Here is a 15,371-nt window from a genome sequence, read left to right as displayed (position 1 = left end):
CAGACAGGATGGCATTGTCTCCCTCAATCCGTGCAATGACTACTGCTATAGGTTTCAGGATTTTCAGGCTGCTTACCACTCTCTACCAAAATACATCATCCAGGAGGATCCCCTTGATGGGGCTGTCCATATCGGCAGACTGTGATATGGCCATTTCTTGGAGAGACTCCTTCCCCTCCAGGAGACTGTCAAACATGATGACAACACCAACCCAATGGGTGTTGCTGGGCAGCTTCAATGTGGTGCTCTTATTCTTCTCACTTTGCTTGGTGAGGTAGATTGCTGCTATAACTTGATGACCCTTCACATAACAATTTCCTTGGCTCTTGTAGAGTGCATCTATTGTTTTCAGTGCCATGATGTCCTTGAGCAGATTTAATGCATGAGCAGCACAGCCAATGGGTATGATTTGATATGATATGATATGATTTGGCACAGTATTTGTAAATGTACACAGCTTTTCCTTCTACATTAGCTGCAGTGAAATGTCTCCACACATCAGATAGTGCCCGTGGCATTTTCCTGTAAAGATGAGAAAAAAATGAGTAAAAAACAAATACAATTCCTATGTACAGTTAAATGGTTAAGCAGTTAGATTAAACAACTCCTTTGTAATGTTTTAACCTCTATGGGCTAGGTGGGACGCTTGCTAAATGATTACTAAATGACTAAATGATCACATGGAATTTGACTGCCATCATGACTCGTGACCACCGGTGTGGCGGTAGTACGGTCACCGTAACAGCCCTAGTGGCAACACATACATTGTAAGTGATTGCAATGGGTCTTTTTCCATTCTGATTGTTTTATACTGTTCAATTCAACCCCAAATTGTATTTTTGCATTTTCATACATTTTCTGCATTTCCTGCACTCATTTGAGATCATTTCCATACTGCGACGTAGGGCTGCACGATATGGGCAAACACTCTAGGCCTTATTTTTAACCAAATGTTGCAATTGCTATTTGACTTGTGATTTAGAGCAAAACCCTTGGGTGAACTGTTGTAATTATTGAATTACAACGATTATTCTAATTATATAGTTAGAATATAATAGTGGGCACTTTGAATACAGTGTTGTTTGACATGACAATGTATAAAAATGCCAGGGAGGAGTTATTGTGACAGGGTAGGATCCAAAGTGTTTATAAGCGTTTCCTAGGGGACCCTATAATCTTTGGCTACATTGCATGTTTTCTCTTAGCTACTTCATGCAGCCCAAAGCAGGTGGTAAACTCCATCTAATGCAAAAATAATTGGTAACAGCTATTTGATGTAGCTAACATATTCATACTTTGCGTATTCCTCTTTGATTTAGATAATGTTACACAAACAACATGCTGATTTAGGTCTACACCATCACTAGTATTATCAGGCTGTATGTATGTATAGCTAATTACATTTGTTCTGACTCAGTACATTTATTAGCTAGCTAGCTAACTAGCGATTAGCATTAGAGGCTAACAAGATTTAGGCTCAACTTGCTAAAAAAAAGACAAACTCGCTATTTGTAGATGTAAGAAACACAATCTAAAAGTGTAATTATAGAACGCTAGTGGATTTATATAAAGAAGCATAGTGAAAACAGCATTGTTTTCATCAACATTGTTGCATATGCTGTATTGAATATGTAGACTGAACGCAAGTGTCTGTCTCGCATTTGAGGAACAATAAATGCACTCCTTGAGGGATGGGGCGAAGCTTGGTTTGTGTGGAAAGCGGCATGGAGAGAGATGATTCAAGTAGCGAAGTAAACTATGAAAATGGATGTTACACACGGCGTATCACATTTAACAAACCAAACATTCAAATACCTTTTACAGAAGGTAAAGTAAAAATCCAAACCAGTCCTTGCATCAATACTGGTATATCTTAAAATATGGTATACCGCCCAGCCCAGAGCCTATAGGAGCCGGGCAATGGGACGGGGCCGACACGGCTCCCACTGCCTACTCTGCCTGTCTGACGGAAAGTCATTATCTGCAAGGGGATAGGGGTGTGGGCTATGGGGTGTCAGGATGCCCCCCTAACAGAACAGAGCTTCTGTGCACGCTCAGTCGTATATTTTTAGAAGAGGGAGTCTCTGGGGTGTGGTTACACTGTGAGGAGGGGTATGGCAGATGTCTGAGGGTGATGGCCTTGTCTGGAGGATCTGTGTGTGTGTGCCATGCTGTCACTGTAACAGGAAGTCCAGCAGCTGTTAGTGCCCTGCCCTCTGCAGAGCGAGGGGAAGGAGAAATGGACATGGCAAAGAGAGAGCAGGGTGGGGGAGGTTCAGTAGCCTGACAACGCACTCTAAATTATTCTGCTGCTCTGTCGTTCGCTGCATACTTTAGTCTGAGACTGCCGTCATTGAAGTTATTTGTGGTGATGAGTGGCACGAGGGGCTTTGTACAAAACAAAGTCGCCTCTAACCAATCTGAGTATCAAAGCCAATGTCAATTTTTAAAACCACCGCTTTACCCACGTGTGTTTTGGCTCTGGCCCAACCCATTGGTTTCTGGACCAATCAAACTCCCCCAAATGTGTTCACATTCAGTGAAGGGTTGGGCAGGTCTCAGATCCAGACTCATTGCAGAGAAGAAACTAACGTCAAAGGGTGTGGCATAGCGTTTGGCTGAAGCAAGGTGTCTGGGTAGCCAGGCAATAGATTCAGATGAGTAATGATGGAAAAGAAAGGCAGCCTGGCTGCTCCCTGAATCATAGATTTAACCACTAGAGCCAATTTGTGAAGTAGAGTAGTGCTTTCCAGCCTCTCTCCCTCACCTTCCTTCTCCTGAACCTGTGGAATTGCACTATTGCAGTTCCACAAATACACAACATGCGTAGCATCAATTTAGCAAAACATTTAATTGCACATTATCCAAACAGATTGTTGCATGGAAGCCTTTTGTCCTAGCGTATTTACTTCACACAAAGTCGCCATAAATTCAAAGTGCACACATAATTGACACTGCCGGACTGCACACGGAACAAAAATACAGGAAACGCCTACAGTATAGACTATCCAAGAACATGTCTCTTTGAGCAGGCATTGTGACTCTTCAGACAGTCACAAATTTGATAGGCCTATACACAATTCACTACATGGGTATCTCTGTCACAGACATGAAGTCTGTTAACAATTCAGAGAGGCATGAGAAAAATTCAGTCTTCTCCTGTCCTAGAGCATAGGCTATTGAGGAACATGATAACGCTCAGAATTTATGAACGGCCTGTTTTGCAATTCACAACGTCATTGGCGATCAAAGATAGTTGCTCTATCATAACTAAATATCATCCGTTTAATTTGCTCTTATTTGGAGAGAACTTTGTCATAGTGACCATATCTTGGTTTGAAACACTTTAAATGGGCACTTCCGATTTTTGCGGTATTTCCCGGGACTCTCGGGATAAATATGAATTTTTCCCGGTATTGGAACTTAGTAGGAAATATTAACTCCTAGTGAAAACCCTACTGGCTGTCAGCGTTGAGAGGTGTCTAATATTTAGTATGTCTGTCGGTGCACTAGAAAAGTTCAAGTAGTGCTTTGTGGAACAGGTCGAGTGCTATGTCACAGAGGTCACTTTCCTTTCACGTGGATCTAAAGCACTGAATAGCAGCATGCATTAACAGCAACCCACCTCCCCTGCTCAGGACAGGACACCACACAATGAAACAGAGACACACAACAGCACTGAGTATTATGTCTGACATTGGTCTGTGTTAAACTGCTTTCCAGGTCATTATGAACCATATTAGCAAGCCATGAGTAGTAGGAGCAGTTTGAAAGTACAGCATTTACAACACAAAATCCATTGTTTTGGTTTAGGAGGAAGGGAATGGAGTTCAAACAGCTTGATGGAGATGCTCCAAAAGTCACTCTAATAGAGATGTCTTGGTCGATGCTGCACAATAATATTGCTTTCACAAACATCTCTCGCAAACATCTCCAGCACAATAACAATAAAAAGAGTTGAGTTCCCTCCAAAGTGCTGCTATAGTATCAGATTGCTTGGCTCATCAATTTTTAATAGATATCTGTGAAATGCAGGAAATCAATCTGAGTCTGGCAGCAGCGTGTGTCTATCGTGGCCACTTCCTCCTGTCTGTCCACATCTCCGTCCCTGTTTTATGTTGCACATTATTTATTAATCTTTATATACAAAATATCAATACTCATTTTGTAATCTATTCTCCATTCTGTTTTGTCATCTCTCTGCATGCCCTTTTCTCTCTCTCGCTTGTTTTCTTTCTCTCCTTCTGTCTCTCCCTCTCGCTCAATTTTTTGTTGTTGTCTGTATGTATATTGTCAATGCTGCGAAAGGAATTGCAACATTGGGAACATTCTACTGTTCTCATCTCTCTCTTTCCCTTAGTGGAGCCCAAGGTCTACGTCTCTGCCGGCTCAACGGCCCTGGTGGATGGTGGTAATGAGTCGGTGGCGGCCACCTGCATAGCGGAGCGCAGCCGGCCTGCAGCCGAGGTGTCCTGGGAGACTGAGCTGTTTGGCCGCTCTGAGGTCCAGATACAGGACGAGCCCAACGGCACCTATACCACCCAGGTACAAACAGAACAGAGCTCCTGCTTTGACAATACACCACAGTACTGTCATATTGTGTTCCAAATGTCAGCCTATTTCCTATATAGTGCACTACTTTTGACAAAGACCAGTTTTGGTCAGTTTTGCCCTTGGGCTCTAGGCAAAAGCCAAATATATAGGGAATAGGGTTCCATTTAGGACACAGCCATGGTCTCACACACAATCACCCTCCTCATGGGATGGATATACAGTGCCTTGCGAAAGTATTCAGCCCCCTTGAACTTTTTGACCTTTTGCCAGATTTCAGGCTTCAAACATAAAGATATAAAACTGTAATTTTTTGTGAAGAATCAACAACAAGTGGGACACAATCATGAAGTGGAACGAAATTTATTGGATATTTCAAACTTTTTTAACAAATAAAAAACTGAAAAATTGGGCGTGCAAAATTATTCAGCCCCTTTACTTTCAGTGCAGCAAACTCTCTCCAGAAGTTCAGTGAGGATCTCTGAATGATCCAATGTTGACCTAAATGACTAATGATGATAAATAGAATCCACCTGTGTGTAATCAAGTCTCCGTATAAATGCACCTGCTCTGTGATAGTCTCAGAGGTCCGTTTAAAGCGCAGAGAGCATCATGAAGAACAAGGAACACACCAGGCAGGTCCGAGATACTGTTGTGGAGAAGTTTAAAGCCGGATTTGGATACAAAAAGATTTCCCAAGCCTTAAACATCCCAAGGAGCACTGTGCAAGCGATAATATTGAAATGGAAGGAGTATCAGACCACTGCAAATCTACGAAGACCCGGCCGTCCCTCTAAACTTTCAGCTCATACAAGGAGAAGACTGATCAAAGATGCAGCCAAGAGGCCCATGATCACTCTGGATGAACTGCAGAGATCTACAGCTGAGGTGGGAGACTCTGTCCATAGGACAACAATCAGTCGTATACTGCACAAATCTGGCCTTTATGGAAGAGTGGCAAGAAGAAAGCCATTTCTTAAAGACATCCATAAAAAGTGTCGTTTAAAGTTTTCCACTAGCCACCTGGGAGACACACCAAACATGTGGAAGAAGGTGCTCTGGTCAGATGAAACCAAAATCGAACTTTTTGGCAACAATGCAAAACGTTATGTTTGGCGTAAAAGCAACACAGCTCATCACCCTGAACACACCATCCCCACCATCCCCACTGTGGCAGCATCATGGTTTGGGCCTGCTTTTCTTCAGCAGGGGCAGGGAAGATGGTTAAAATTGATGGGAAGATGGATGGAGCCAAATACAGGACCATTCTGGAAGAAATCCTGATGGAGTCTGCAAAAGACCTGAGACTGGGACGGAGATTTGTTTTCCAACAAGACAATGATCCAAAACATAAAGCAAAATCTACAATGGAATGGTTCACAAATAAACATATCCAGGTGTTAGAATGGCCAAGTCAAAGTCCAGACCTGAATCCAATCGAGAATCTGTGGAAAGAACTGAAAACTGCTGTTCACAAACGCTCTCCATCCAACCTCACTGAGCTCGAGCTGTTTTGCAAGGAGGAATGGGCAAAAATGTCAGTCTCTCGATGTGCAAAACTGATAGAGACATACCCTAAGCGACTTACAGCTGTAATCGCAGCAAAAGGTGGCGCTACAAAGTATTAACTTAAGGGGGCTGAATAATTTTGCACGGCCAATTTTTCAGTTTTTTATTTGTTAAAAAAGTTTGAAATATCCAATACATTTCGTTCCACTTCATAATTGTGTCCCACTTGTTGTTGATTCTTCACAAAAAATGGCAGTTTTATATCTTTATGTTTGAAGCCTGAAATGTGGCAAAAGGTCGAAAAGTTCAAGGGGGCCGAATACTTTCGCAAGGCACTGTATATATATATAGAGAGAGAGTGAGATCATGAAGCAGGCATGCAGAGCACACACTGAAACACTTTTAAAAATGCTTAAATATTTACACGTCTAACAAAATGTTGCTTCCACCACCCAGGTGCGCTATGTGTTGGAGCCACGGAGACACTCCCAGGGCCACACCCTCACCTGCGTGGTGCGCCACCCGGCCCTGCAGACTGAGATCAGGATACCCTATGTGCTCAATGTGCAGTGTGAGTGTTGGGGGGGACCAGGTAGTACAGGACAGCAGAGCAGTAGGGTCATTGAAATAGAACAACTAGATCAGCTTTTTCATGGTTTGTATATAGAGATGGGTGCCACCATTACAAGGAGAGGGGTAGCTAGCTATCTTTGTGTTCTGTTTGAGAGGGGTTGCTGTGCTGATAGGTGGGCTTTATGGCTAATGATTTGTCTTGTCTGTTGTCTGTCAGCGACAGCTGCTGCTCATGTTGTTTCAGCATGTTCTCTCTGACTACATAAACATTTAGACAACTGCCACATGTATCAGTGAAGGGATGCTGTCTGTATCTGATCTATGACCTATCATATTGATAGCCTGATTTACAGTACAGTTTGCACAGAGAACGGACCGACTCCCTGTCTTCCCTCTTTTGCTCATATAAGGGCCATTAAGGAGTAATCTTCATTTTATAATCATTGATGCATGCTTCCTTGGCAAGCTGAACTGGTGAATAGTGGGTAGTATCTATTTTGGACTATGTGAGTGCAGGCTAATGAAGGGATTGTATGAAATATTGATCAAGCCTCAGCAGCAGCAGGTGGAAGAGAGGTGGGGGCAGAAGGGTGGAGATGCAGAAAGCCGAGGTTAGGAAGAGAAAGGCTTTGTAGCTCAATAAATCGTGTCAAATGCAGAGGCAGGGGATTTTAAGTGCCAAAGAAGCACAATTTCACCACGAACAGAGTGCAAAGGTCAACATGACACACTGATAACGTCTTGTTCCCTGCCCGGTCGTGTACTGTAATACGTTTTGCCTGCTCACTCTCCAGAGAAATCAAAAGGGGGAAATTGGATACCAGAGTCATTGTTTACAGTTATTACAGTACAGTCAGTGGTATCAGTAATACCTCTGGTAGTGTCTGGTTGTGAGCTGCTGGAGAGAGTGGATTATTACCCCTATATCTCCACGCTCTGACCTGTCTGAGGTAGGCTGTGTCTGTCTCTCTCTGTCTGTCTGTCTCTGTCTCTCTCTCTCTCTCTCTCTCTCTCTCTCTCATGCGTTGTTTGTTTTCTAGGTTTCACACAGCCAACTGTGCAGTAGAATTCTTCAATTCTGCTTTTTCATTTTGATTATCACTTGTTTTGTTCGTATATTGCTTGCTTTTTTCTCCTGGGGGGAAAGCTCATTTGTCATCACTGTACTGCTAGAGGTCACATTGGCCATTGTGTAGAATGTACAATGCACTCTAGGGTATTTTCTTTTTGAAATGAATCTCCTGTTTGTATAGAAGAATATTGTGTTATTAAAGGATCCTGATCAAAGTCTATCTTGTACAATAGGCCTATATGGTATGTACCCTAGTCTACTTTATTACAAAGTAGCTACAGTAAGTAACAAATAATACAAAATTATAGGATTGTAGAATAAAGAATCATAGCATTATTTTCATAGATATTGTGCTTCTTTTCCAGTTGCTCCTGAGGTGACGGTGGTGGGATATGATCAAAACTGGTTTGTTGGTCAGGAGAATGTGAAGCTGGACTGTGGAGCCAAAGCAAACCCACCTGCCCACCACTTCTCCTGGACCAGGTCAGGGTCCTCTAGCTAGCAGCTTACCCACCCACTACACCCCACAACATGCTATACACAAACCGCATCACAAATAGCACCCCATTGTTCAAAAGTAGTGCTCTATAATGGGAATAGGGTGCCATTTTGGACGCACGCCTACTGTGATCATTGCTGGCTACTAATATCCAGATAATGTTTGTATCCCTGTGTTTGTATATGATCTCATTTCTTAACAGGTTGGATGGGCCGATGCCTGACGGTGTGGATATAGTGAACAACACTTTTAGTTTCACTCGTCCTCTGGAGAGAAATGACTCTGGACTGTACAGGTGTGAGGTGTACAACGACATCGGTCCACGCAGTCATGACGTTCACATCTGGATACAAGGTGAGAGACTATGGCCTTTGTTAAACCCTTCAAATAGAGTTCTCCCACCATGACACCAGAGGAGAAAACAGCAGCATAAACACACACTATCAGCACCAAAGGTTCAAACTGTTGTGTTATGACAACATTAGATATCTGTGATAAGAGAGTGAGTGTGTCACGCTGTTTGTTTTTGGGAACACAGTATGCACTAATATGCAACAATATGCCTGCTTGTCAATGGGACCACGGGGTGCAGACATTTAGCCCTTTTTTGTTTATCTTGTTTGTTGTCCAAGGTTATTTGTCAGGGTTGGACACAATGAATTACACACAGATACAGTAACAGACGCTAGTATATTCCCTCCTCATGAAATAGTGCTCCATGCTCTGCTGTAAGAGCTGCATGGAGTTTCCGTTCACTCATCAAGAGATTACTAATTATATTTACTTTAATTTAATACACATTAATTAATGTCTGACTCGCTAAACAGACAGAGGATTTCCCCCCCAAAGCTCTCGAAACATAGTTTTTCTAAATTTGGCCTCACTTGGCCACAGTACTGGGCTGTTCTGATGCAAGTGAACACTGCTTGGAGAACACACAGCCAGCAGCTTTCCCATCCCCCCTCCTCTCCCTCCTCTCGTCTCCCTCTCCTCCTCTTTTTACTTTTGGCTCCTCTATTATTCTTTAGGTATGGAGCATGAGAACTGTGCTCCCCATTTGCCTCTTTCTTCTAATCTATATCCAAACATAATGACTGCTACTCTTAGACACATTCTTCCAAGGTACACGATCTCTCCGGTTTCTCACTGAGAGGACAGCGGGAGAGCAGGTTGGAGGAGCCTCAAACTAAAGCAGGCAGTCAAATCAAATTGTAATTGTCACATACAGATGTTAATGTGAGTGTAGCAAAATGCTTGTGCTTCTAGTGCCGTGCAGTAATATCTAACAATTCGACAACAACTACCTAATACACACAAATATAAAGGGGTGGAATAAGAATATGTACATATAAATATATGGATGACCGAGCGGCATAGGCAAGATGCAATAAGATACAGTATATACATATGAGTAATGTAAGAGATGTAAACATTAATAAAGTGGCATTATTTGAAGTGACTAGTGATCAATTATTAAAGTGGCCAATGATTTGAGTCTGTATGTAGGCAGCAGCCTCTCTGTGTTAGTGATGGCTGTAACAGTCTGATGGCCTTGAGATAGAAGCTGTTTTCAGTCTCTCGGTCCCAGCTTTGATGCACCTATATTGACCTCGCCTTCTGGATGGTAGCAGGGTGAACAGGCAGTGGCTCGGGTGGTTGTTGTTCTTGATGATCTTTTTGGCCTTCCTGTGACATCGGGTGCTGTAGGTGTCCTGGAGGGCAGGTAGTTTGCCCCCGGTGATGGCGTTGTGCAGACCGCACCACCCTCTGGAGAGCCTTGCGGTTGAGGGTGGTGCAGTTGCCGTACCAGGCGGTGATACAGCCCGACAGTACAGTTGTGGCCAAAAGTTTTGAGAATGACAGAAATATTAATATCCACAAAGTTTGCTGCTTCAGTGTCTTTAGATATTTTTATCAGATTCTACTATGGAATACTGAAGTATAATTACAAGCATTTCGTAAGTGTCAAAGGCTTTTATTGATAATTATATGAAGTTGATGCAAAGAGTCAATATTTGCAGTGTTGACCCTTCTTTTTCAAGACCTCTGCAATCCGCCCTGGCATGCTGTCAATTAACTTCTGGGCCACATCCTGACTGATGGCAGCCCATTCTTGCATAATCAATGTTTGTAGTTTGTCAGAATTGCTTGGTTTTTGTTTGTCCATCCGCCTCTTGAGGATTGACCACAAGTTCTCAAGCTTTTTTCCGGATGCCCAAACAATCGGAAAGGGGATTCATCAGAGAAAATTACTTTACCCCAGTCCTCAGCAGTCCAATCCCTGTACCTTTTGCAGAATATCAGTCTGTCCCTGATGTTTTTCCTGTAGAGAAGTGGCTTCTTTGCTGCCCTTCTTGATTCCAGGCCATCCTCCAAAAGTCTTTGTCTCACTGTGCGTGCAGATGCACTCACACCTGCCTGCTCTGTACTGGTGATGCCCCGATCCCGCAGCTGAATCAACTTTAGGAGACGGTCCTGGCGCTTGCTGGACTTTCTTGGGCGCCCTGAAGCCTTCTTCACAACAATTGAACCGATCTCCTTGAAGTTCTTGATGATCCAATAAATGGTTGATTTCGGTGCAATCTTACTGGCAGCAATACCCTTGCCTGTGAAGCCCTTTTTATGCAAAGCAATGATGATGGCACGTGTTTCCTTGCAGGTAACCATGGTTGACAGAGGAAGAACAATGATTCCAAGCACCACCCTCCTTTTGAAGCTTCCAGTCTGTTATTCAAACTCAATCAGCATGGCATAGTGATCTCCAGCCTTGTCCTCGTCAACACTCACACCTGTGTTAATGAGAGAATCACTGACATGATGTCAGGTGGTCCTTTTGTGTCAGGGCTGAAATGCAGTGGAAATGTTTTTTGGGGATTCAGTTCATTTGCATGGCAAAGAGGGACTTTGCAATGAATTGCAATTCATCTGATCACTCTTCATAACATTCTGGAGTATATGCAAATTGCCATCATACAAACTGAGGCAGCAGACTTTGTGAAAATTAATATTTGTCTCATTTTCAACTTTTGGCCACGACTGTATGCTCTCAATTGTGCATCTGTAAAAGTTTGAGAGTTTTAGGTGACAAGACACATTTCTTCAGCCTCCCGAGGTTGAAGAGGCGCTGTTCCGCCTTCACCAAACTGTCTGTGTGGGTGGACCATTTCAGTTTGTCCGTGATGTGTACGCCGAGGAACTTAAAACTTTCCACCTTCTCCACTACTGTCCCGTTGATGTAGATAGGGGGTTGCTTTCTCTGCTGTTTCCTGAAGTCCACGATCAACTCCTTTTTGTTTTGTTGACGTTGAGTGAGAGGTTGTTTTCTGACACCACACTCCGAGTGGCTGTCTCCCTGTAGGCTGTCTCGTCGCTGTTGGTAATTAAGCCCACTACTGTGGTGTCGTCTGCAAACTTGATGATTGAGTTGGAGGCGTGCATGGCCACGCAGTCATAGGTGAACAGAGAGTACAGGAGGGGGCTGAGCACGCACCCTTGTGGGGCCCCAGTGTTGAGGATCAGCGAAGTGGAGATATTGTTTCCTATCTTCACCACCTGGGGGCGGCCCGTTAGAAAGTCCAGGACCCAATTGCACAGGGCGGGGTTGAGACCCAGGGCCTCGAGCTTGGAGGGTACTATGGGGTTGAATGCTGAGCTGTAGTCAATGAACAGCATTCTTACATAGGTATTCCTCTTGTCCTGATGGGATAGGGCAGTGTGCAGTGTGATGGCGATTGAATTGTCTGTGGACCTGTTGGGGCGTTATGCAAACTGAAATGGGTCTAGGGTGGCAGGTAAGGTAGAGGTGATATGATCCTTGACTAGTCTCTTAAAGCACTTCATGATGACAGAAGTGAGTGCTACAGGGCGATAGTCATTTAGTTCAGTTATCTTTTCCGCCTTGGGTACAGGAACAATGGTGGCCATCTTGAAGAAAACTGGGGAAAGGAGCGATTGAATATGTCCGTAAATACACCTGCCAGCTGGTCTGCGCCTGCTCTGAGGGCGCGGCTAGGGATGCTGTCTGGGCCAGCAGCCTTACGAGGGTCTACACGTTTAAATGTCTCACGTCGGCCACGGTCCTTGGGCCGTGTCGGTGGCACTGTATTATCCTCAAAGCGGGCAAAAAATGTGTTTAGTTTGTCTGGAAGCAAGAAGTTGGTGTCCGTGACGTGGCTGGTTTTCTTTTTGTAGTTCGTAATTGCCTGTAGACCCTGCCACATATGTCTCTTGTCTGAGCCGTTGAATTGTGACTCCACTTTGTCCCTTTACCGACCTTTCGCTTGTTTGATTGCCTTGCGGAGGGAATAACTACACTGTTTATATTCTGCCATATTCCCAGTCCTCTTTCCATGGTTAAATGCGGTGGTTTGCGCTTTCAGTTTTGCGTGAATGCCGCTATCTATCCACGGTTTCTGGTTAGGGTAGGTTTTAATAGTCACAGTGGGTACAACATCTCCAATGCACTTCCTCATAAACTTACTCGCTGAGTCAGTGTATAAATCATTGTTATTCTCTGAGGCTGCCCGGAATATTTCCCAGTCTGCATGATCAAAACAATCTTTAAGTGTGGATTCCGATTGGTCAAACCAGCTTTGAATGGTTCTAGTCACAGGTATATCCTGTTTGAGTTTCTGCCTATAAGACGGTAGGAGCAAAATGGAGTTGTGGTCAGATTTGCCGAAGGGAGTGCGGGGGAGGGCCTTGTATGCATCGTGGAAGTTAGAGTAGCCAGTGTATTGGTCCAGTGTATTGCCCGCGCGAGTGCTACAGTCAAATATGCTGATAGAATTTAGGTAGCCTTGTTCTCAAATTTGCTTTGTTAAAATCCCCAGCTACAATAAATGCAGCCTCAGGATATATGGTTTCCAGTTTACATAGAGTCCAGTGAAGTTCCTTGAGGGCCGTCGTGGTATCTGCTTGAGGGGGGATATACTCGGCTGTGACAATAACCATCGAGAATTCTCTAGGGAGATAATATGGGCGGCATTTGATTGTAAGGAATTCTAGGTCAGGTGAACAAAAGGACTTGAGTTCCTGTATGTTGTTATGATTACACCACGTTCCATCTGTGAGTAGGTCTGATTCAGACTAGAGTCCTGCTCACTCTAAAACTAAGAGTGCTCCCCAAATTATACCATATTCGCTATTTAGTGCACTACTTTTGACCAGAGCCCTATGGACCTTGGTCAAAAGTAGTGCACTATAAAGGTAATAGGGTGCCATTTGGGACGTGGTCTAAAGCTTGCTTGACACCCTGTCCAGGAAGGACTTGCACTGAGCAATTATCTAGCCTCTCCAAGCCAACAACATGGAGGAGTCCGGCATATGCCACTTCTCTCACTCTAAGCCCCAATGGACATGGATGCATCTAGGCCTAAGCCGCAGTAGCAGGCAGAGCATGTTGTATCATTCCCCTCCCTTCTCCTTCGTGGCTGTCTCAGATACACTGTGATGTTTTCACATTGCCCTGCATGGCGCTGCAAGTGTTTCTCCCCACAAGCAGCATCTCATTGACTGTGTCCCAAATGGCACCCTATTCCCTATACAGTGCACTACTTTTGACCATGGAAGGTGTACAGTGCATTCGGAAAGTATTCAGACCATTTGACTTTTTCCACATTTTGTTATGTTACAGCCTTATTCTAAAATTGATTAAATTGTTTTTTTCCTTATCAATATACACACAATAACCCATAATGACAAAGGAAAAACTATTTTTTAAACATTTTTACAAATGTATTAAAATAAACTTAAATAACAAATTTACCTAAGTAGACCCTTTACTCAGTACTTTGTTGAAGCATCTTTGGCAGAGAATACAGCCTCGATTCTTCGTGGGTATGACGCTACAAGCTTGGCACAACTGTATTTGGGGAGTTTCTCCCCTTCTTCTCTGCAGATCCACTCAATCTCTGTGAGGTTGGATGGGGAGCGTCGATACACAGCTATTTTCAGGTCTCTCCAGAGATGTTCGATTGGGTTCAAGTCCGGGCTCTGGCTGGGCCACTCAAGGACATTCAGAGACTTGTCCCGAAGCCACTCCTGCGTTGTCTTGGCTGTGTGCTTAGGGTCGTTGTCCTGTTGGAAAGTGAACCTTCGGTCCAGTCTGAGGTCCTGAGCGCTCTGGAACAGGTTTTCATCAATGATTTCTCTGTACATTGCTCCGTTCATCTTTCCCTAGATCCTGACTAGTCTCCCAGTCCCTGCCGCTGAAAAACATCCCCACAGCATGATGCTGCCACCACCATGCTTCACCGTAGGGATGGTGCCAGGTTTCCTCCAGATGTGATGCTTGGCATTCAAGCCAAAGAGTTCAATCTTGGTTTAATCAGACCAGAGAATCTTGTTTCTCATGGTCTGAGAGTCTTTAAGGTGCCTTTTGGCAAACTCCAAGCGGGCTGTCATGTGCCTTTTACTGAGGAGTGGCTTCCGTCTGGAAGTGCTGCAGAGATGGTTGTCCTTCTGGAAGGTTACCTTATCTCCACAGAGAAACTCTGAAGCTCTGTCATAGTGACTATCGGGTTCTTGGTCACCTCCCTGACCAAGGCACTTCTCCCACTTTTGCTCAGTTTGGCTGGGCGGCCAGCTCTAGGAAGAGTCTTGGTGGTTCCAAACTTCCTCCATATAAGAATGGAGGCTACTGTATTCTTGGGGACCTTCTATGCTGCAGACATTTTTCTGTACCCTTCCCCAGATCTGTGTCCCGACGCTCTACGGACAATTCCTTCGACCTCATGGCTTGGTTTTTGCTCTGACATGCACTGTCAACTGTGGGACCTTGTAAAGACAGGTGTGTGCCATTCCAAATCTTGTCCAATCAATTGAATTTACCTCAGGTGGACTCCAATCAAGTTTAAGAAACATCTCAAGGATGATCAATGGAAATAGGTTGCACCTGAGCTCAATTTCGAGTCTCATAGTAAGGTGTCTGAATACTTAAGTAAATAAGGTATTTCAGTTTTTATTTGTAATAATTTAGCAAAAATGTCTAAACCTGGTCCTTATGAGGTATTGTGTATAGATTTATGAGGATTTTTTTGATTTAATACATTTTAGAAGGCTTTAACGTAACAAAATGTGGAAAAGTCAAGGAGTCTGAATACTTTCCGAATGTACTATATATTGTGCCTATTGGAGCCTATAAAGTCCTCTGGTGCTCAGTGATCC

The 15,371-nt window shown here is 43.8% G+C and overlaps 1 protein-coding gene across 1 annotated transcript in view; it reads left to right on the top strand.

Moving 5' to 3' along the window:
* LOC106612808 (nectin-3-like protein) overlaps nucleotides 1–15,371 on the top strand; it is a 76,685-nt gene that overhangs the window by 56,451 nt on the left and 4,863 nt on the right. The window contains exons 3-6 of the mRNA XM_014214320.2: nucleotides 4,361–4,545; nucleotides 6,517–6,631; nucleotides 8,071–8,188; nucleotides 8,407–8,558. Of these exons, the coding sequence (XP_014069795.1) occupies nucleotides 4,361–4,545; nucleotides 6,517–6,631; nucleotides 8,071–8,188; nucleotides 8,407–8,558 (570 nt within the window). The remainder of the gene's footprint in view (nucleotides 1–4,360; nucleotides 4,546–6,516; nucleotides 6,632–8,070; nucleotides 8,189–8,406; nucleotides 8,559–15,371) is intronic.

Source organism: Salmo salar, chromosome ssa09, assembly GCF_905237065.1.
Source record: "Salmo salar chromosome ssa09, Ssal_v3.1, whole genome shotgun sequence".
Classification (NCBI taxonomy): Eukaryota; Metazoa; Chordata; class Actinopteri; order Salmoniformes; family Salmonidae; genus Salmo; species Salmo salar.
The sequence above is the reverse complement of the archived record's forward strand: the minus strand, read 5'-3'. Positions and strand labels throughout refer to the sequence as shown.